Below are 22,091 nucleotides of genomic sequence, written 5' to 3' on the forward strand. Positions count from 1 at the left end.
GGCTGGTACTCTACTCACTGTACCACCTAGCTGCCCCCAAAATACTTTTTAATACAAAAGCATTGCCACAGCAGAACATACGAGGGGCTTCAAAATATACAGCAATAAATTTCCATTTCAAGAAAGCCTACATAATAAATGCTATGCATTGTGTTGAGACTGGTTCATCTTTTCTTTGCTTCCTTCTGAGTTTTCTTTTGTGCACTTTTTACTTTGTTCTCTTTTCCCCCCTTCCTCCTCCCTAAACCCAGCCTAAAATTAAGTGTGGAAACACACATGCATACACTCATGTACACATATACATACATACATATATATGTATATATATATACATATATATACACACACACACACATAGACATATACAACAATAAAGACATATACATACATGCAAATACCCATACATACATATACATATATTAGATAGCTATAATCATACTCATATATAGACACATATATTCATAATTTACTATGTAAGACTGTACTGTACTTATTTGTCCTTTTTCTCTGTAGTTGGGTAACCCCTTCCTTCACAAGTCCAGGTCTTTCCAGTTACTTCTCCTCTCAAAGCTCTAGGCAACTCTCTAAGACTGTGCTATAGGGGAGGTGATTAGCCTTCATTGGTAGGGTGAGTATTTTTCACCTGAGAGTTCTGTGTCCCAATGAAATCAGTAGTCAGGGGTGGTGAACCTGTGGCCTTAAGCCCACATGTGGCCTTCTTAAGTGCAGCCCATTGACTTAGGCTACACTTAAGGACCTAGAAGACCACATGTGGCCTCAAGGCTGTAGGTTTCCCACCCTTGACTTTAGTTCCTATCCCTATTGTCAGTAAAGGAGGTGGACTGGTTATGTAACAAGAGCAGAACATAATAGATGGTCAGCCTAAGTACTTCTTGGACCCCCATGAAATGGTAAAAGAGCTATGGAAAGGATTCTAGAATTTAGATCCTTAATCTAAAGAAGACTTAAAGGAGAAATGGATAAAAATCACACAGCAACAAGTATTTATTAAGAACCTACTATGTGCCAGCACTGCACTAAGTGCTGGAGATACAAAGAAAAGCAAAAGACAGTCCTTGATGTCAAGGAGCTCATAGTGTGATGGGGAAGACAATGTACACACTACCATGTAGATCAAAGACCTATACAAAGTAGATATAAGGTAATCTCAGAGGGAAGGCTCCAGTAGTGTCATAGGGAGGCTGAGAAAGGCCTTCTGAAGAAGGTGGGATTTGAGCTGAGGCTTAAAGGAGGCAACAGAAGCTGGGAGGCAGAAACAAGGAGGGAGAGCACTGCCAGCATAGGAGAGAGTCAGTGAATAGGTATCAGGTTGGGAGATGTAGCGTTGTGTGAGGAATAATAGCAAAGAGATAAGTGGTGCTAGATCTGAATTCATGGAGAAGAATAAAGTATAAGAAGACTAGAAAGGTAGAAAGGAGCCAGGTTGTAAATAGCTTTAAATGTCAAACAGAAGACTTTATATTTGATCTTGGAAGGGAAAAAGAGCACACAAGATGAGAAGATGTGGAAGGGTTGGGATGTGTGCCATTGGAAAGAGTATACACATCAGTGAGATCACAGGTCCTTCGAGGTATCAAAGTCTAAGGAGGACTGAGACAGATAGTCATCTGAGTGGCTATGGAGCTCTTTGAGGAGGCCCTGTAGCATTCTAGGGTTTAATGTAATTGACACAACATGATCTGCAAAAGGGAGCATTTGGAGAACTTTACCATAGACAGAGCATCCTGCTTCATTATGGATTTGATGCAGGATGTTCTCCGTGACGGGAGCAAATACCTTTGGCCATCATATGGCCTCACTTAGTATTTATAATCCTTGGCTCTCCTATTGATTTGTAATACTACACAACAATACAGTTATCCCTTCCACATCATGGAGGCCAGGGGTGCGGCTCCCCCAGAATCTGTAAAATCCATGCAAAATTTTCTGGTCCTCCCTTCCTACCAGAGAAGAAGTCTGAATTATTATGGTATTAAAAGATAAAATATGTTGATCTTTCATAATATTATACATATATTTCATGCATTTCTGAGTTTCTAACCTTTTTCTGTTTCATCTGCTGTCTTTTGTGTACTGTCTGTGGCTTCTGTAAAATGCCCCCAAAATTCCCATTTAATTTCTTATGCTGACCTACGATATACCAAAACTGCAATACGGAAAGTCATGATGTAGAAGGGACAACTGTAAACATTTAAGGCCATATGGAATGCAGAGTACTATGCTGAAATGGTAAGCAGGATGGGACTTTTGTCTTTTTACTGTTTTCTCTTTTAGAATGCTAAAGTAATCAAGTGCCTTTGATCAGCTCTTGCTAGATTCTAAGCCACAGGCCCACACCCTTTTGCTGTTTAGGTTTGAAGCCTTCAGGCTCTATAAACTCAGAGGTTAGCATTTTGTTTGGGGCTCTCACTCACTGGAAGAGTGTCCTGTGATTTGACCAGACAAGACTGTGGGCAGCCTTTGTTAAGAGCCCCCAGCTTTGGAAAACCCAGATGTTGGTGCTTCTCTGGTAATTATGTATATTGTGATTTGACTAGACAGAAATGTTGATCTGTTGATATTGTCTCTGTTTGTAATTCCTGTTTGTATTTGCTCTGAAGTTCAGGTGCTGGTTCCCCCCCACCCCAAACTAAGTGAATGATGTATTTATATTTGATTAAAGTGAGATCGTTAACCCCTTAAAGTTGCTTTCCTCAGAAAAGCAGATCAAAGAACCTGTGCGTGTGCTCTTGTTGCTGGTCTTGTTGGGTTTTTCAGCCCCACAGCAGCTGCTAGCCACATTATTGTTACATATGCAATGTCTTGAGGTAGATTGGTTGCCTATGATCATAGAATGAATGAATGATCTCGGTTTCCCAGGATTGCTACCTTAGTCGTCTTTGCCTTCTCAAAAGCCTCTGTCTCTTAGTACTTCCCTCCCATATACACCCAGGTTCTTTATAGGCTCCTTCTTAGTTCCTTTTAGTAGCCAGAGAAAAGACTCCCATATAGAGATGGGAGACATTGGGCCAGCCCATATAACCATATCAAAGCTTCTCCTAGAGACAGATTACTGTCTCTCACCAGTCTTCATGCTCAATACCCCTTAATCCCAAATACCACTATAAATATGGGGCAAGAGTCCACTTCTTCCCATCAATCAACCAACAGGATTTGGCAACTTATTGGATATGAGATCATAGGCTTTAGATCCAGTATGGACTTTACAAGTCATGTAGCTCAACCTCCTCATTTCATGATTCTTCCCTTTCTTTAAGATGCTGCTTAGATAGTATCTTCTTCATGAAGCCCTTCCTGATCTCACAGCTACTAAAGCTCTCTCCCAAGACTATCTTGTGTGTGTGTGGATATAATGTGTATATATATATATATATATGTATGTATATATATAATATATATATATATATATTATATATATACATATCCCCACACACAAGTATATATATACACACATATATACACACATGTGAAGAGAGATCTATAATTCTAGATCTCTCTATCTCTATCTATCTATCTATCTATCTATCTATCTATAGCAGGGGTGGGAAGCCTGTGGCCTCAAGGCCTCATGTGGCCCTCTAGATCCTCAAGTGTATCCCTTCAACTGAATCCAAACTTCACAGAATGAATCCCCTTAATAAAAGGATTTGTTCTATAAAACTTGGACTCAGTCAAAAGGCCACACCCAAGGTCCTAGAAGGCCTCACATGGCCTCAAGGCCACAGGTTCCTCATTCCTGATCTACAGTGATCCCTTTCACATTGTGGGTTTTAGGAGTGTGATGTCCCTGTGCTCTGGAAAATCCATGTAAAATGTTTCGGTCCTCCTGTCACACCAGAGAAGCCTGCATTTTTATCTTTTTCTTTTATGGGGTGTTTATAGTACCTTACTGTAAAATTTGGGTTAAGCATTTGGTCACATACTCTGTGTTGTCTGCTGGCCTTCATGTGTAGTCTGTAGCTTCCACAAAACTCCCACCAAATTGCCATTTAATTTCTTTTTTTCCTATTATTTTATTTTTAGTTTTCAGCATTGATTGCCACGAGATTTTGAGTTACAAATTTTCTCCACATTTCTACCTTCCCCCCACTCCAAGATGGCATATATTCTGATTGTCCCTTTCCCCAGTCAGCCCTCCCTTCTGTCATCTCACCCCTTCCCCATCCCCTTTTCCCTTACTTTCTTTTTTTTTTTTAAATGCAATTTATTTATTTAACATATTTGGTTTTCAGCATTGATTTTCACAACATTTTGAATTACAAATTTTCTCCCCATTTCTACCCTCCCCCCCACTCCAAGATGGCTTATATTCTGGTTGCCCTGTTCCCCAGTCAGCCCTCCCCTCTATCACCCCCCTCCCCTCTCATCCCCTTTTCCCTTCCTTTCTTGTAGGGCAAGATAAATTTCTATGCCCCATTGCCTGTGTATCTTATTTTTTAGTTGCATACAAAAACTTTTTTTGTTTTTGAACATCTGATTTTAAAACTTTGAGTTCCAAATTCTCTTCCCTCTTCACTTCCCACCCACCCTCCCTAAGAAGTTGAGCAATTCAACCTAGGCCACACATGTATTATTATGTATAACCCTTCCACAATACTCATGTTGTGAAAGGCTAACTACATTTTGCTCCTTCCCAACCCATCCCGCTTTATTGAATTTTCTCCCTTGACCCTGACCCCTTTCCAAAGTGTTTGTTTTGATTACCTCCACCACCATCTGCCCTCCCCTCCATCATCCCCCCGCCTTTTATTTTATTTTATTTTTTTTTATCTTCCTCCCTCTTCTTTCCTGTGGGGTAAGATACCCAACTGAGTATGTATGGTATTCCCCCTCAGGCCAAATCTGATGAGAGCAAGGTTCACTCATTCCCCCCTCACCTGTCCTCTCCCCTCCTCCCATAGAACTGCTTCCTCTTGCCACCTTTATGCGAGATAATCCACCCCATTCTATCTCTCCCTATCTCCCTCTCTCAGTATGTTACTCTCTCATCCCTTAATTTCATTTTATTTCTTTTAGATATCTTCCCTTCATCTTCAACTCACCCTGTGTCTGCTCTCTCTCTCTTACATATATATATATATAAACATATATATATATATATATACATATACATACATACATATACACATAGATATATACATACATACACATTCACTTATATATATACATAAACATATATATATATATATATATATGTATATATATATATGCATATTCCCTTCAACTACCCTAATACTGAGGTCTCATGAATCATACTCATCATCTTTCCATGTAGGAATGTAAACAAAACAGTTCAACTTTAGTAAGTCCCTTGCAATTTCTGTTTCTTGATTACCTTTTCATGCTTCTCTTGATTCTTGTGTTTGAAAGTCAAATTTTCTATTCAGTTCTGGTCTTTTCACTGAGAAAGCTTGAAAGTTCTCTATTTTATTGAAAATCCATATTTTGCCTTGGAACATGATACTCAGTTTTGCTGGGTAGGTGATTCTAGGTTTTAATCCTAGCTCCATTGACCTCCTGAATATCGCATTCCAAGCCCTTCGATCTCTTAATGTAGAAGCTGCCAGATCTTGGGTTATTCTGATTGGGTTTCCACAATACTCAAATTGTTTCTTTCTGGCTGCTTGCAGTATTTTCTCCTTGATCTGGGAGCTCTGGAATTTGGCAACAATATTCCTAGGAGATTTCTTTTTGGGATCTATTTGAGGAGGAGATCGATGGATTCTTTCAATTTCTATTTTGCCCTGTGACTGTAGAATATCAGGGCAGTTCTCCTTGATAATTTCCTGAAAGATGGTATCTAGGGTCTTTTTTTGATCATGGCTTTCAGGTAGTCCAATAATTTTTAAATTATCTCTCCTGGATCTATTTTCCAGGTCAGTGGTTTTTCCAATGAGATATTTCACATTGTCTTCCATTTTTTCATTCCTCTGGTTCTGTTTTATAATATCCTGATTTCTCATAAAGTCACTAGCTTCCACTTGCTCCAATCTAATTTTTAAAGTAGTATTTTCTTCTTTGGTCTTTTGGACCTCCTTTTCCATTTGGCTAATTCTGCCTTTCAAGGCATTCTTCTCCTCACTGGCTTTTTGGAGCTCTTTTGCCATTTGAGTTAGTCTGTTTTTTAAGGTGTTGTTTTCTTCAGTGTATTTTTCAGTATTTTTTTGGGTCTCCTTTAGCAAGTCATTGACTTGTTTTTCATGGTTTTCTCGCATCCTTCTCATTTCTCTTCCCAATTTTTCCTCTACTTCTCTAACTTGCTTTTCCAAATCCTTTTTGAGTTCTTCTATGGCCTGGGGCCAGTCCATGTTTTTCTTGGAGGCTTTGGTTGTAGGCTCTATGACTTTGTTGTCTTCTTTAGGCTGTATGTTTTGGTCTTCTTTGTCACCAAAGAAAGAATCCAAAGTCTGAGACTGAATCTGGGCGCGTTTTCACTGCCTGGCCATATTCCCAACCAACTAACTTGACCCTTGAGTTTTTCAGTGGGGTATGACTGCTTGTAGACTAACGAGTTCTATGTTCCACGTTTGGGGGGGAGGTGCCAGCTCTGTCAGAGCCGCACTCCTCCTTCCCCAAGGACCCCCAGTCCAGACTGAGCTTAGATCTTCAGCAGGCTGTTGCACTCCTGCTCTGATCCGCCACTTAATTCCTCCCACCAGGTGGGCCTGGAGCCAGAAGTAACAACAGCTGTAGCTGCCCCACCTCCACTGCCCCCGGGGCTGGAAGCCGAACCGTGAACTCCTTCCACTCCCGCAGCTTTTCCCACTAACCTTCTCCGCAGTCTTTGGTGTTTGTGGGTCGAGGGGTCTGGTAACTGCCGCAGCTCACATATTCAGGGCGCTAGGGCCCCCTCCGCCCGGCTTCTGGTCTGGATCGTCCACGCTGCTCAGGCTGGGCTCTGCTCCACTCCGTTCCCAGCTCCCAGCTCCGCGTGGAATAGACCTCACCCAGAGACCATCCAGGCTGTCCTGGGCTGGAGCCCTGCTTCCCTCTGCTGTTCTGTGGGTTCTGCCGTTCTAGAATTGGTTCTGAGCCATTTTTTATAGGTTTTTGGAGGGACTCGGGTACGGAGCTCACTCTAGTCCGTGCTTACCAGCTGCCATCTTGCTTTCCCTTACTTTCTTGTAGCGCAAGATAGATTTCTATGCCCCATTGCCTGTATATCTTATATCCTAGTTGCTCACAAAAATAATGTTTTTTTTGAACATCTACTTTTAAAACTTTGAGCTCCAAATTCTCTCCCCTCTTCCCTCCCCACCCACCCTCCCTAAGAAGGCAAGCAATTCAACATAGGCCACATGTGTATCATTACACAAAATCCTTCCACAATACTCGTGTTGTGAAAGACTAACTATATTTTGCTCCCTCCTATCCTGTCCCCCTTTATTCAATTTTCTCCCTTGACACTGTCCCTTTTTGAAAGTGTTTGCTTTTGATTGCCTCCTCCCCCTATCTGCCCTCCTTTCTATCGTCCCCCTTTTTATCTCCTTCCTCCTTCTTTCCTGTGGGGTAAGATACCCAACTGAGTGTGCATATTATACCCTCCTCAAGTCAAATCTGATGAGAGCAAGATTCACTCATTCCCCCTCACCTGCCCCTTCTTCCTTTCCAATGAACTGCTTTGTCTTGCCACTTTTATGTGAGATAATTTACCCCATTCTCTCTCTCCCTTTCTCCCTCTCTCAATATATTCCTCTCTCATCCCTTAAATTGATTTTATTTTTTGTGCCCTCTGTCTCTCTCTCTCTATATATATATATGTATATATATATATATATATATATATATATATATATATATCTGTATGTATGTATGTATGTATTCCCTTCAGCTACCCTAATACTGAGGTCTCATGAATTATACACATCATCTTTCCATGTAGGAGTGTAAACAAAAGAGTTCCACTTTAGTAAGTCCCTTATGATTTCTCTTTCTTGTTTACCTTTTTATGCTTCTCTTGATTCTTGTGTTTGAAAGTCAAATTTTCTATTCAGCTCTGGTCTTTTCACTAAGAAAGTTTGAAAGTCCTCTTATTTTATTGAAAATCCATATTTTTCTTGGAGCATGATACTCAGTTTTGCTGGGTAGGGTATTCTTGGTTTTAATCCTAGCTTCATTGACTTCTGGAGTATCGTATTCCAAGCCCTTTGATCCCTCAAGGTAGAAACTGCTAGATCTTATGTTATCTTGGTTGTGTTTCCACAATACCCAAATTATTTCTTTCTGGCTTCTTGCAGTATTTTCTCCTTGATCTGGGAGCTCTGGAATTTGGTGACAATATTCCTAGGAGTTTTCTTTTTGGGATCTTTTTCAGGAGGCAGTTGGTGAATTCTTTCAATTTCTATTTTACCTTCTGTCTCTAGAATATCAGGGCAGTTCTCCTTGATAATTTCTTGAAAGATGATATCTAGGCTCTTTTTTTGATCATGGCTTTCAGGTAGTCCAATAATTTTTAAATTCTCTCTCCTGGACCTATTTTCTAGGTCAGTGGTTTTTCCAATGAGATATTTCACATTGTCTTCCATTTTTTCATTCCTTTGGTTCTGTTTTATAATATCTTGATTTCCCATAAAGCTTCCACTTGCTCCAATCTCATTTTTAAGTTAGTATTTTCTTCAGTGGTCTTTTGGACCTCCTTTTCCATTTGGCTAATTCTGCCTTTCAAGGCATTCTTCTCCTCATTGGCTTTTTGGAGTTCTTTTGCCATTTGAGTTAGTCTATTTTTAAGGTGTTATTTCTTCAGTATTTTTTGGGTCTCCTTTAGCAATTCATTTAATTGTTTTTCATGGTTTTCTTGCATCACTCTCATTTCTCTTCCCAATTTTTCCTCTACTTCTCTAACTTGCTTTTCCAATTCTTTTTGAGCTCTTCCATGGCCTGAGACTAATTCATGTTTTATTTGAAGGCTTTTGAGGTAGGCTCTTTGACTTTGTTGACTTCTTCTGGCTGTATGTTTTGGTCTTCTTTGTCACCAAAGAAAGATTCCAAAGTCTGAGACTGGCTCTGATTTCATTTTCACTGCCTGCTCATGTTCCCAGCCAACTACTTGACCCTTAGTTTTTCGTTGGGGTATGACTGCTTGTAGAGTATAGAGTAGTTTGTTCCAAGTTTGAGGGGCGGTGCTGCTCTTTCCAGAGCTATTTCTACACAGCATGCTCTGCCATACCAGTGTTCCTCCTCCCCCAAGAACTGCCAACCTGGACTGCGACTCAGATCCCAGCATGCTCTGTGCTCCCACTCTGATCTGCCGCTTTATTCCTCCTACCAGATGGGCCTGGGGCCAGAAGCAACTACATCTGTAGCTCTGAGATGCACTTCTTCTGCCACCCCCGGGGGTGGTGGCCCACTGTGAACTCCTTTCACTCTGTCTCAGCAGTTTTTTTTTCCCATTAACCTCTCTGTTGTCTTTGGTGTTTGTGGGTTGAGAAGTCTGGTAACTGCCATAGCTCACTGATTCATGGTGCTAGGGCCTGTTCTGCCTGGCTCCTGGTCTGCTTGGTCTGGGCACAGCCCACGCTCGGCTCTGCTCCCCTCCGCTCCCAGCTCTGTGGGATAGACCTTACCCAGTGACCATCCGGGATCTCCTGGGCTGAAGCCCTGCTTCCCTCTGCTATTTTGTGGGTTCTGCAGTTCTAGAATTTGTTCAGAGACATTTTTTAGGTGTTTGGAGGCACATGAGGGAGAACTTTAGGCAAGTCTCTGCTTTCCATCTGCCATCTTGGCTCTGCTCCCCTCCCCCCCGTTTAATTTCTGATGCCAACCCACAACATATAGAAACTGCAATGGGGACAGCTGTGATGTGGAATGGATAGCTATGTATGTGTGTGTGTGTGTGTGTGTGTCTGTGTAGACACATATGTGTATATATATATATATATATATATACACACACACATTGATATACATATATTATGTATATTTTCATATTTATTAATTTTATGTTTATGCTATACATATTTTTGCATGTTTTTGTCTCACTAATTAGAACATAAGTTCCTTTTGAATAGTGAATGTTTCATTTTTTGTGCTTTTGTTCCCTGTCCTTAGCACAGTTCCCTGACCCAGTGTAAGAGCTTAATAAATACACATTGATTGATTGCTACAGATGAGAGAAATGAGACACAGAAAAGCTACGTGGCTTGCCCAAGGTCCCAGAAATAGGAAGAAGCAAAGCCAAGATTATAGGCCAGATCCTCTGACTACAAAACCAGCGTTCCTATCACCTTTGAAAGATAAGACATAGGGATGGCTCCTTGTGCGTTCCCCCTCTAAAATGATTTACTTTTGTCTCTTTAGGAGACAGTACAGTGCTTTGCACAAGCTCAGTTTAATAAGCATTGATTGCTGGGTGTAGCAGTACACACTTATCGTTCATACTACTGGGTGGGGGAAGAGGCACTGAGGCCGGTGGATTGTTTGAGGTCAGGAGTTCTGAGCTGGCTCAGCTCTATAGCCATTGGTTGTCTACACTAAGCATAACATGAATTAGGTGAGGCCCAGGGATAGGAGAATCACTAAGCTTCCTAAGGAGGGGGCCAACTGGCCCAGGTCAGAAAGATGGAACTGGGATAAAGCTCTTATGCATTATTGGAATTGGGCTTGTGAATAGCTATTGTTTATCCAGTTTGGCGAGATAGGGAGACCCAGTCTCAAAAAAAAAAAAAAACAATTCTTGATTACATTTTCATGTACTTTTGGTTATAGTAGGAGTTGAATACATATTTGTTGAATTGCATAAATTATATTTACCTTGAAAGCACACAAGCATGGGAGGCAGAATTGAGGAATCTCTCTGGATTCTAGGCACTTTGGGAGATCCAGTTTTTCAAGACCCCCCTCCCCTGTGCCTTAAATCTTATATATCTGGTGGGTATCGGGGAGGGGTCGCTCTGTAGAATGTTGTTGGTTTCCAAGCCCCTAAGCCCTTTCTTATAATACCTTTTTCTCTTCTCTTCTTCTCAACCTGCCTCTTCCAATAGCTTCATCCTCTAGGGATGATTTTCAAAATATCTTTCTCCTCTGTAAGCCCCGGGTCCCCATCTATATGTAAATCTGATGTCTGAGCCCATAAGGCCATGGAGTTGATCAAATCTGGCTTTCAGATTTCAAAGGAGGCAAATTAAATGCCACCACCCCCAGAAAGATGTAATTTTCCACCCTGAATGAATCCTCTTTCCCCTTGTGCCCCTGCCAACCTTCTAAAAATAGCCAGTGACCGGACCTGAAAGGGAGCAATTTCCCAAAGTGGGTCTCTGAAATGCTGTTCTCTCAGAGTCCCACTTAGCATGCCACTTCCTCTCCCTGGGATGCCCTGGCCATCAGCATTTTCAGTGTCCTCATCTCTGAACTAGATAGAGGCCTCCTCCTTTGTGTGAGTAACGTCCCATCTAGGAGTGCTCTCCATGGGAAGTGTTAGGGCCAGCCTAGCTTCCGGGACCAATACCCTCAACCAGCCCTGTTGAAACCACTTAACACCTTCTCCCACCCACCAACACCACCACTGATTGTTTTACCTTGCCCTGGGCTCTGGGACCAGTTTGGGCTCTAGATGGAAGGAAATAAGAAGACAAGTCAGTAGTTTACTAGTTCAGAATTAGCTGGCCAGCATGCCGGTCCTTCTTTGCTCTTGGCAGCCCGAGAAACTTTTCTTTGTATCCCTAGTGCTTATCACAATACCTACCACATAAATATACACTGACTGATAGGCTTAGTTACCTGGCATTAGGTTCCTGCCTTATTCATTAAAAAAAAAAAATTGCTTTCTTTTTTAATGGGAATTGGGGTTAAGTGACTTGCCCAGGTCATACAGCTAATAAGTATCAGAGATCAGATTTGAACTTAGGCCCTCCTGACTCCAGGTCCAGCACTCTATCCACCGTGCCACCTAGTTGCCCCTTGACTTATTCCTTATGATCCTATTGCCTTCCATTTTCTGCTCCTGCAACCTTATGTCTTATTATGACTTGCCAAATCCCTTCTAATTCTAAATTTATGATCTATAAAATGTATTTAGCAAGATATATGACACTATGATCTTAAACAAGTCACTTAATTTCTTTGGGGCTCAGTTTGCTTATCTGTAAAATGTCAGGATTGAAATGAGCTCCTTTCCAATTAGAAATATGAGTTTATGACTGGAGTAGGAGTTATGTCTTATGGTCTTATGTTGTAGAAGTAATTTCCTTATCTTATTTCCCAAAAGTTACCTTATATCATAGATTTAGAACTGGATGGGACCTCAGAGACTCTCTTACAGATAAGGAAACTGAGGCCTAGAAGATTATGTGACTTATCCAATGTCACATAGTTATTAAGAGACTGAGGTGGGATTTCAACCCCAGGTCTTCGGATTCTGGAGCCTATGCTATATCAACTCTACCATGACGTACTTACTCAATAGCTCATGGCAGACCTGTCCAACATTAATGGCTTGTCAGGAATTAAATCTTTGCTTCTTAGAGTTGGGACCCACTTTCTTCTCCAGTCCCTGGGTGAGGGAAAGGCTGAATTCCTTGGGGGACAGATTGCCTCCTCTCTTTGCGTGATTGAACCAGTAGCAGTTTCACTCAATTAACTGCTCCCCTCCTTCCCCATTTTGCCCTAGGAGAAAGAATTCCTGGTCTCTCCTTGGCTTCTGATTCCAAATCCAGCACAGCCATTTGGTGTGATGCCACCTCCCACCACTTAGGACCCATGGCTGAAGAGCCAACTTGTCTTTGGTATTTCTTTCCCCTGTTTTTGCCCTCACTCCCCACCTCCCCCAAACTGACAAATGGACAGTAGTCCAAGAGCTTGTTTTATGCCCTTCAGATTAATAATGAAATAATAATAATGTTCATCATTAGCATTTAAGTAGCATTTTACATCTTCAGGCCACTTCACCAGCATTAATTAAGCTTTCTCTCTCCCTAGGGAGGGAGAAAGAGGGGTCATTAGCAAACCCCTGGGGCTAGGAAGAAAATAATATTTCTGTTAGGAAAGTCTATAGACTCTACTGAGGAAGAAAGTGGACTCTGCAGCGATAGACCTAGACAGGAAACTCTTGGATTTCCAGAACTAAATTTAGGCCAGGTTGGGTTCTTAGGTGGAGGATCTCCAAGCATCTTGTAAATGTAGGCTCATGGGATTTAGAGATATCATTAACTCATATTCTACTATTCCAATCCCTCTCTAACTCCTACTCCATCCATAAACTCATATTTCTTTTTTTCCATTGGAGTATTTTATTTGTATGCATGTTTTATACCCTTAGAAAAAAGAATCCCAGGATTTTTCCTCCTGTGTGTTTTCGTTTTGTTTCCTCATGGTCCATGATACCAGCTGAGGTTGTAAGTGCAATAAACCCAAACTGACAAGATGGTAGCAGATTATTCTGCCACTTTTCTAGATCTTTCAATTGAACATAAAATCTGTGTCTGATTACACCACACTTGTTTAAACTGCCTGTGAGGTTCACAACAACTTTTCCCACTCTGTGATCATCAATGATCTCAAATTCGCCAATGTAACAATGCTTCATCATCACAGTTAAGAACTGGACAATTGCTTTAGAGCATGGCCTAATGAGAACCTGGGATTTTCCTTGCTTTTCTGCATTGTTGATGCTTTTGAGAGCATCTTCCAGGACATTCATGTGCACCATGGTGGCAGTGATGCAAGATGGCAGAAAGAGCATAAACTCATATTTCAAGGAGTGTATTTCAATCCTGACATTTTACAGATAAGCAAACTGAGACCCAAAGAAATTAAGTGACTTGTTTAAGATCACAGTGTTATATATCTTGCTAAATATATATTATAGATTTAAAGCTAGAAGGCATTTGGTAAGTTATTCAATCCAATATATTATTTCACAGATAAGGAAATAAGCTTAGAACGGTCACTCAAGTACTAAGTGACAGAGTCAGAATTCAGACTCAGATTCTTAGAATCTGAGCTTCGAGCTCTATTATGTATCACTGACTTTTACAAGGCAAAAATAACTTAGGTACCAGTTGAACTGACTTAGATCGGCTGAACTTAGTTTAACTGGACCCTATTTGGGTTAATCCTACAAACTGAGAGATCTTAAGACTCATGCCAAGTTTCTGTTCAGAAGCTCAGATAGGGCAGCTAGGTGGTGCAGTGACTCCTGAAGTCAGGAGGACCTGAGTTCAAACCCAGATGCTTCACAGCTGTGTGACCCTGGGCAAGTGTCATTTAATCTTGATTGCCTCCCTAAAACAAAACAAAAACAGAAAGTCAGTGAAGGTATTGCAGATTCAACAAGAGATACACTACTTTAGATAAAATCAGCAAGCATTTAAGAGCCTGTTATGTATTAGATACTGTGACAACCTCAGGGGATGCAAAAACAACAACAACAAAATAATGAGATAGTCCTGCTCTCAGAGTATATGCTGTACTGGAAATTACACGCTACTATCCTTACCTTTACTTCTACCCCAGGCATTTGGTTTTCATATGGAATCACCTTCTAGCTAAGTCGAAGTATATAAAGGATGCAGAGATTTTATGAAATGATTGTTCTTAGTCCTTTGGGATTTGCTCTCTAGATGTGAAGCCCCATTTAACTCAGATCTTTATGTAGAGATCTCTATATGGTCTTTGCATCTTCCCTAATAGGATCTCCCTTTCCATCTTCAATAGGGGTGTCCTGTATTTCTCCCTCTCATTGAATCTTTCTTAGTCACCCTCTACCCCTAGTCCCAGTTACTTTCTTTGTGTGTCCCCCCTCTGTCTCCGATTCCCTCTCCACGTCAATCCTCACCAACCTCTGTCCCCATATTTTCTGTCTTTACCTCTCTCTCCACCTGGCTACCATCCCTTTCTCCACCACCTCCTGCATGTCTCTGCCCTTTTCTCTGCTTTGTTCCCTGACTCTCTGCATCCCTTCTCTTCTCTCTATCCTTTGTCTTGAGTGCTCTCTGTCTCTTTCTGTCTTTCTCTAATCCAGTTTATATTTCTGTCTCTCCTCCTTCTTTTTCTTGTTTTTCTGTCACTCTCTCCTGCCCCTGCCTCTTTCTGCTTTTCTGTCATCCTTTCTTTCTGACTATACCTCTCTGTTTGTCTTTTCACTCACACCTTCCAACTTGCTTCCTTGGTTGGCTATGACATTGACTTCCTGCCTTGTTATCACGCCACTCCTAGGACTGTCACCATGACCTGGTGACAGTGGGTAGGGTGAGGGGACCAGGATTAAGCATGTCCTGGGTCAGGCTTAGGCTCCTTTCTAGGAAAGAATGTCAACAATCTACACTTTAATGAAAGTTTATATGTGAATGTGCATGTGTGATATGTATATAAACACAACTGTGTGTAGAAGAGAAAATGTAAACTACCATTGATGGAATATAAGCTTCTTTATGGCTGAGTTTATTTCATTTTTTTCTCTATAGCCGCAGCACCTAGCCCAGCTCCTGGCACATAGTAGATGCTTAATAAATATTTTTGATCTGTTAGCTGGTTGGTTATCTCCCTAATTGCTGTGGATATGTGTGTGGCTCTATTCACCAGCAGGAAAATGTCCTGCTGGTCTTCTTTACATTGCATTTGAATGCTTTGGAAGCACCTTTTGGTCTAAGTAAAAATTCCTCAACTAAATTGTCAATGCAGAAGGCAGAGAGGAGCTGAGTTGCCAAGCAACTGCTATTAACAGGAAATTAGTTGCTCAGCATTGACGGTCTGGTACCAATTCTACTTCTCAACCCTGCCTATCCCCCCCCCCCAACAACACACACATACACAGAAAGAAATTAATCTGTACAAGCTCTGCTTGACACCTCAGGGAGTGACCTGGGAGGGTAAGCTCACACTGTTGGGCTCAAGGAGAGTATAGGGTGGGAGGCACAGGCAGCCACTTAATGACCTTCTCCACCTCCTGATCCATGGTTCATCTCTATAAAAACCTGCAGAAACCTTGCCTCTTCTGGAAAACCATCCCTCATGACCTCCACTGAGTCCTAATTTTATCTTTACTCTATATTCCTTTATCATTCATGCTTGTTGATGTGTTTCTTGTGTTTTAATTATCTCTGTCTCCACCAGCAGTCTTGAGGCTCTCTGAGAGAAGGGGTGGTGTTTTCCCCCACTGGATAGGATGCCTAAAATCAAAATCCTTGTCTCTCTCATCTTTTGTGTGTCCAGGATCACAGTTAGACACAGGAATGAAGAGAGTCCTTTAAATTTAGCCATCAATCATAATTTCTATAAACATGTTTAGAAATCGGGCATGCCATTCCAGCATCTGACCCTAGTGCATCCTCCTAGCCACCCATTGTCCCACACAAGGATCGCAGGACCATAGATTTAAAACTAGATGGACCTCAGAAGCCATCTAGTCCTGTTCTTCATTTTACAGATGATGAAACTGAGGTCTAAAGAAGATAAATGATTTGCCCTTTTAGAATCCTTAAACTCTATGAAATAATATTTGTAACACACTGTATGGATAGGTCCTGTATCTTCCCCTCAACCTGAATGTTCCATAAAAACAAGGACTGAATTTACTGCAATCAAATGGGAGTAACCCTAAGATAAAGGGCTGTGTTTCTCCAATAAGGAAGGAAGAAAACAAGTATTTATTAAAGGCCTACTATAGGTCAGACAGTTTTCTAAGTGTTTGACAAATATTATCTCATCTGGTCCTCACAACAACCTTGGGGGAGTGGGTGCTTTTACCATACCCATTTTATAAGTGAGAAAATTGAGGAAGGCAAAGGTTGAGGTGCTTGCCTACAGTCACACAGTTAGTAAATGTCTGAGGCCTGATTTAGACTCAGGACTTCCTGATTCCTAGACCCCCTTCTTTCCATTATACCACTTAGCTGCCTCAATAAGGCTGGTATCTCTGAGGACAGGGCCTATTCCTTCTCCATCGAACTAGGGGATTCCTAAGAATCAGTATTTTGTCTCTCCCACTATCCGACTGGAGACTCTACAAGAGAGAAAAAATTTCTCTCTCCTCCCACCACCACCTCTATCAGTTTGAGTGTTCTCTTAAGATGAAGACCATGATTTTTCAACCCTAATTATAACTTGACACGTAACACTACACTAAATTCTCATCCTAAATGCAGTCCCAAGCCAAATGAGGAAGTGGGGACCCTTTTGGACTCCTCAATCCTGGTCTGGGCCAGAATCAGAAGGACTCTTGGAGGAGAAGAGCAAATTACATTTCCATATAACCCTTTCCTTCTCTCTTTGGTGTGACATGAATGGATCATTTATAGCAGAAAATATTTTGACCAAGACAATAAAAAGAGTACTCTGTTACTTTTAGCCAGAGCAGACTGGACTCTTCTTCAGTAAGGCAGACCACGAGAAAAAGAATGCAGGGACTTTACCCTTTCCTCCTCCCATGTTAGAGACAGAACAGGCTCAGGCACCTACCCTATTTCTCTCTGGCCTCTATTATTTTACATATGGAGTGAATCACAGTTAGACATAGGAATGAAGAGAGTCTTTTAAACTTAGTCATCAACCATAGTTTCTACCAACGTGTTTAGAAATTGGGCATGCCATTCCAGCATCTGATCCTAGTGCATCCTCCTAGCCACCCATTGTCCCATACAAGGATCACAGGACCATAGATTTAAAACTAAAATGGACCTCGGGGGTCATCTAGTCCTGCTCTTAATTTTACAGATGAAGAAACTGAGGTCTAAAGAAGATAAATGATTTGCCCTTTTAGAATCCTTAAACTCTATGAAATAATATTTGTAATGCACTTAGTATGGTAGGTGGCACATAGTAGGTGCCTAATAAATGAGTAGGTGTTCTCCCATTCCCTTCTCCTTGAAACTTTTTTTGATACCCCCTTCCCAAAGAATTTTAGTAACTTGTATTTATTCTGTATAGACATGGTCTCTCCCTCATAGAATATAAAATCCAGAAGGGAAAGGAATTTGTCTTATAGTACCTGACATACAATAGTACTTAAAAATATTTATTGATTAATTTCTCAAAGTCCTAAGCCAAAGATTGAAGATTTGAACCATATTCTCTGAGTCCAGAATGAGGACTAATTCTATTCTATCACAACTGTGTCAAGGGAAGGTCCCTAATAAGAACTATCAATTGTTGGTGGGGGTGAGGAGAAGGGGCAGGTCAGGTGTCTTTCCTGAGTTCTAGGGAGTTCCTGGGATAATAATAAAAGCTATATTTTCATAGTGCTTTAATGTTTAAGAAGCCCTTTCCTTGCAGGAACCCCAGGCAGTACGTAGTGAGACTATTGGTCTTCTACTTTTATACAAGCAAATCCATAGGCTCTGAGAGGTGACTCGATCAGCCCACAATCCTAGAGCCTGTAAACGTCAGAGGTGAAACTGAAACCCAGTCATCTGCTTCAAGGTTCAAGGCTCTCTTCAGTGAGCAGAAGGGCAACCAGGAGAAGCGGAGGGAAATGTGAATGGGGTGACAAAGGCAGCTGTCTTAGCACCCCACCCTCACCCCTCCTCTTGGCCCCCCTTGCCTCCTCTCCTTGTCCCCTCCTCATCTCTGGTTGGCTGAGTCCAATCATGTCTCTCTGAAGCAACAGAGTAGCTCAGATTGCTCAGGGCACTGGAATGACCTTTGCTGAAAATTGGCCATTTTGAAAGATTTAACCACATTTAAAATCAATATGGAAGGGTAATTTTCTTTTTTTTCCCCTTCTGCAGGGATACAGCTGGGATCCTGGAGACATGCATATAGGCTGGGGAGCTGTCTCAGAGACTGGCCACCACATAGGAGGCTGCCTTGTGCCAAAGAATTTCCAGTTTAATAATGGCTTGGGCTGTGAGAGTCAGGTCTCTCAAGCAGACAGTGAATGCTCATTTCCTTAGAGAGGTGGTTTGTAACAAGCATTAATAATGCTTAGGAGCAAGCCTGGCCTGCTGGTCAGCACAGGACAGGGAAAGCAATGGTCTTTGGATTAATGTAATCTGTTTGGAGTGGTCTGGATCCCCAAGCTCCCAAACCCACAGGCAGACTTCGCTCTTAGAAATAGGTAAAACCTACTGGGTATGATGGGATAGGAGCGGGGTGAGAAAGGGAAGGCTGGACCCTGGGAATGCTCCTCTTCCCCTCCAAAAATCTCCTACTTTGTGCCTTTGTGTCTCTTCTACAACGTAGTGTTTAGCGGCAGCTAGGTGGCACAGAGAGTAGAGCACCAGCCCTGGAGTAAGGAGGACCTGAGTTCAAATTTGTCCTCAGACACTTGACACACTTACTAGTTGTGTGACCTTGGTCAAGTCACTTGACCCCAATTGCCCTGACTTCCCCTCCTCAAAAGAAAAAAAAATAAACTGTAGTGTTTAACCTCTTATGGGCCCTCGCTACTATAAGGCAAATCTTTCATCCATCTCTAATTGACGCTCTGTCACTGGCCCACAGTCTTTTCTTCAAGCACCAACTCCATTCCTTCCCCTCTCCCTTTCAGAAGATTATCTTTTCCCTGCTGTCCTAAGATTAAGGACCAAATCCCTAAGTGAGGCCCTTCAACTCTTTCCAAGGCAATGTGGGAAGAATAATGGTTCTGAAGTCCACAGACCCAAATTCAAATTTTGTTTCTTAGGTTTACTTGTGTAGCCTTGAATAAATAACTTAATTTCTGTGGGCCTCAGTTTCCTCATTTGTTAAATGAAAAGGTTATTACACTCAATAGTGTGAGATCCTTTCTAGTTTTAAATGTATGATACTGTGACTATTCTTTAAAACATCTCAGTGTTTTCACTCGTTTTTTCACTCGTTTTTTCCCTCTTTCCAACTCCAAGCAGCTAGCTAGGTGGGGGCAGTGGATAGAGCAGTGGGGCCTGGAGTCAGGAAGACCCGAGTTCAAATGGGACCCAGCTGTGTGACCTGACCCTGGGCCAATCATTTAACTTAGGTCTTTCTCAGTTTGCTCATTTGTACAATGGGGATAATACTACCACCTACCTTCCAGGGTTGTTGTAAAGACCAAATAAGACAATATTTGTAAAGTGCCTGGCACAAAGTAGGTGCTTAATAAATACTTATTCCCTTCACCCCAGGTGAAGGATTCTAGAACTTGACTTAAAAGGGGCCTCAGAAGCAAGTGAATCCAACCTCACCCCTTTGTTTTATAGGAGAAACTGAGGTTAGAAAGATAAGTGATCTGTCCAAGGTCACACAGATAGTAAACAGCAGAATTCAGGTTTAAAGTTATCTCCTCTGACTCCAAATCCAGCATTCTTTCCACTACATCAAGCTGCCCTCTGCTTTGTTCAGCATGCCTTTACCACATAAAGCACCCCCGATGCCCCCACCTTTGGCGATCTCACTGTTTGTTGTTGTTGTTCAGTCATTTCAGTCATGTCCTATTCTTTGTGACCCCATTTCGGGTTTTCTTACAAAGATACTAGGGTGGTTTGCCATTTCATTCTCCAGCTCATTTTAAAGATGAGGCAACTGAGGCAAACAGGGTCAAGCGACTTGCCCAGGGTCACACAGCTAGTAAATGTCTGAGGCCAGATTTGAACTCAATAAGATGAGTCTTCCCGATTCCAGGCCTAACACTCTTTCCACTGCACAACCTAGCTTTCCTTGATGATTTTGCCCCAAACTTTATCCCCTTTCTTTCACGAATTATGCTTTTTCAATCTTACCTTCTTTACTGGCTCCTTCCCTTCAAGCTACAAACAAGGCAAGATGTGTATGTGTATGTGCATGTGTGTGTATGTGTATGTGTACATGTCTGTGTATATGTATATGTATGTTTACATGTACCTGTACATGTGTGTGCATGTGTATGTGCATGTGCGTGTGTATGTGTGTATATATGTCTATGTATAGTATATGTATATTTATATGTATATTATGTGTATGTGTATGTGAGGATGTCTATGTCTATGTATGTGTATGTGCATGTGCATGTGCATGTGTCTGTCTATGTCTATGTATGTGCATGTGTATGTACATGTGTATATGTATAAGTAGGTGTAGGTGTAGATGTGTATGTGTAGGTGTGTACACACATATACATATATGAACATACATACACATATACATATACACATATATTTCCTATTACATGTCAAGACAATTTTTAACATTCAGTTTTTAAAAATTTTGAGTTGGAAATTTTCTCTCTCCTTTCCTCCCCTCCTCCCTCCCTAAAAGGGTAAGAATTTTAAATAGGTTATATATGTGCAATCATGTAAAACATATTTCTACATTGTCATGGTTTGAAAGGAGAAACAGACCAAAAGGGGGAAAAAACACAAAAAAGACAGAGACAGTGACAAATAGTCTGCTTCCATCTGCTTTCAGACTCCATTAATTCTTTCTCTGGATGTGGATAACATTTTTCATCATGATTCCTTTGGAATTGTCTTGGATGATTGTCTTGCTGAGAAGAGCTAAATATATCATAGTTGATTATTGCACAGCATTCCCGATACTATTTACAATGTTCTCCTAGTTCTGCTCACTTAATTTTGCATCAATTCAAGTAAGTCTTTCTGGGTTTTTCTGAAATCTACGTGCTCATCATTTCTTATAGCAATAGTATTTCATTGCATTTATATACCACAACTTGTTCAGCCATTCCCCAGCAGATGGGCATCCCCTCAGATTCCAATTCTTTGCCCAAAAAGAGCTGCTGTAAATATTTTTGTACATGTAGATTCTTTTCTCTTTTTAGGATCTCTTTGGGATACGGACCTGTTACTCTTATTGATGTATCAAAGAGTATATACAGTTTTATAGCTCTTTCGGCATAGTTCCAAAGAGTTCTCTAGCATGGTTAGATTAGTTCACATTTCTACCCAGAGTGCATTAGTGTAGCAATTTTCTCACAAGATCTGTCCTCTTAATAAAAACACCACCCTCTTCCCAGCCTTCCCCAGTCTGAAGAGTTTCTAATGGACACTGTTTTCAAATTATCCTCTTTCCAATCCCTTCTTATTTTTTTTTTGCATGTTTCTCCCAATCCATCCTTTGTATCACTGCCCAAATTTTATTTTAATGTATTGCTTCGGTCACGCACTCCTCAAAAACCTTTCATGGCTCCCTGTTGCCACCTGTTGAAGTGCCTTCCTTACTTTAAGGCCCAACTCAGGTGTTCCTTC

At 41.3% G+C, this 22,091-nt stretch overlaps 1 protein-coding gene across 1 annotated transcript; it reads right to left on the reverse strand.

The window, feature by feature from the left end:
* Nucleotides 1-13,261: 13,261 nt before the first annotated feature.
* Nucleotides 13,262-13,663, reverse strand: LOC118857883 (40S ribosomal protein S15a-like). The gene has a single exon (XM_036768359.1). It carries the CDS (start codon nucleotides 13,661-13,663, stop codon nucleotides 13,262-13,264), a length of 402 nt encoding a protein of 133 aa, XP_036624254.1.
* Between the last annotated feature and the right edge of the window lie 8,428 nt (nucleotides 13,664-22,091).

The sequence above is a fragment of the Trichosurus vulpecula genome, chromosome 7 (genome assembly GCF_011100635.1).
Source record: "Trichosurus vulpecula isolate mTriVul1 chromosome 7, mTriVul1.pri, whole genome shotgun sequence".
Classification (NCBI taxonomy): domain Eukaryota; kingdom Metazoa; phylum Chordata; class Mammalia; order Diprotodontia; family Phalangeridae; genus Trichosurus; species Trichosurus vulpecula.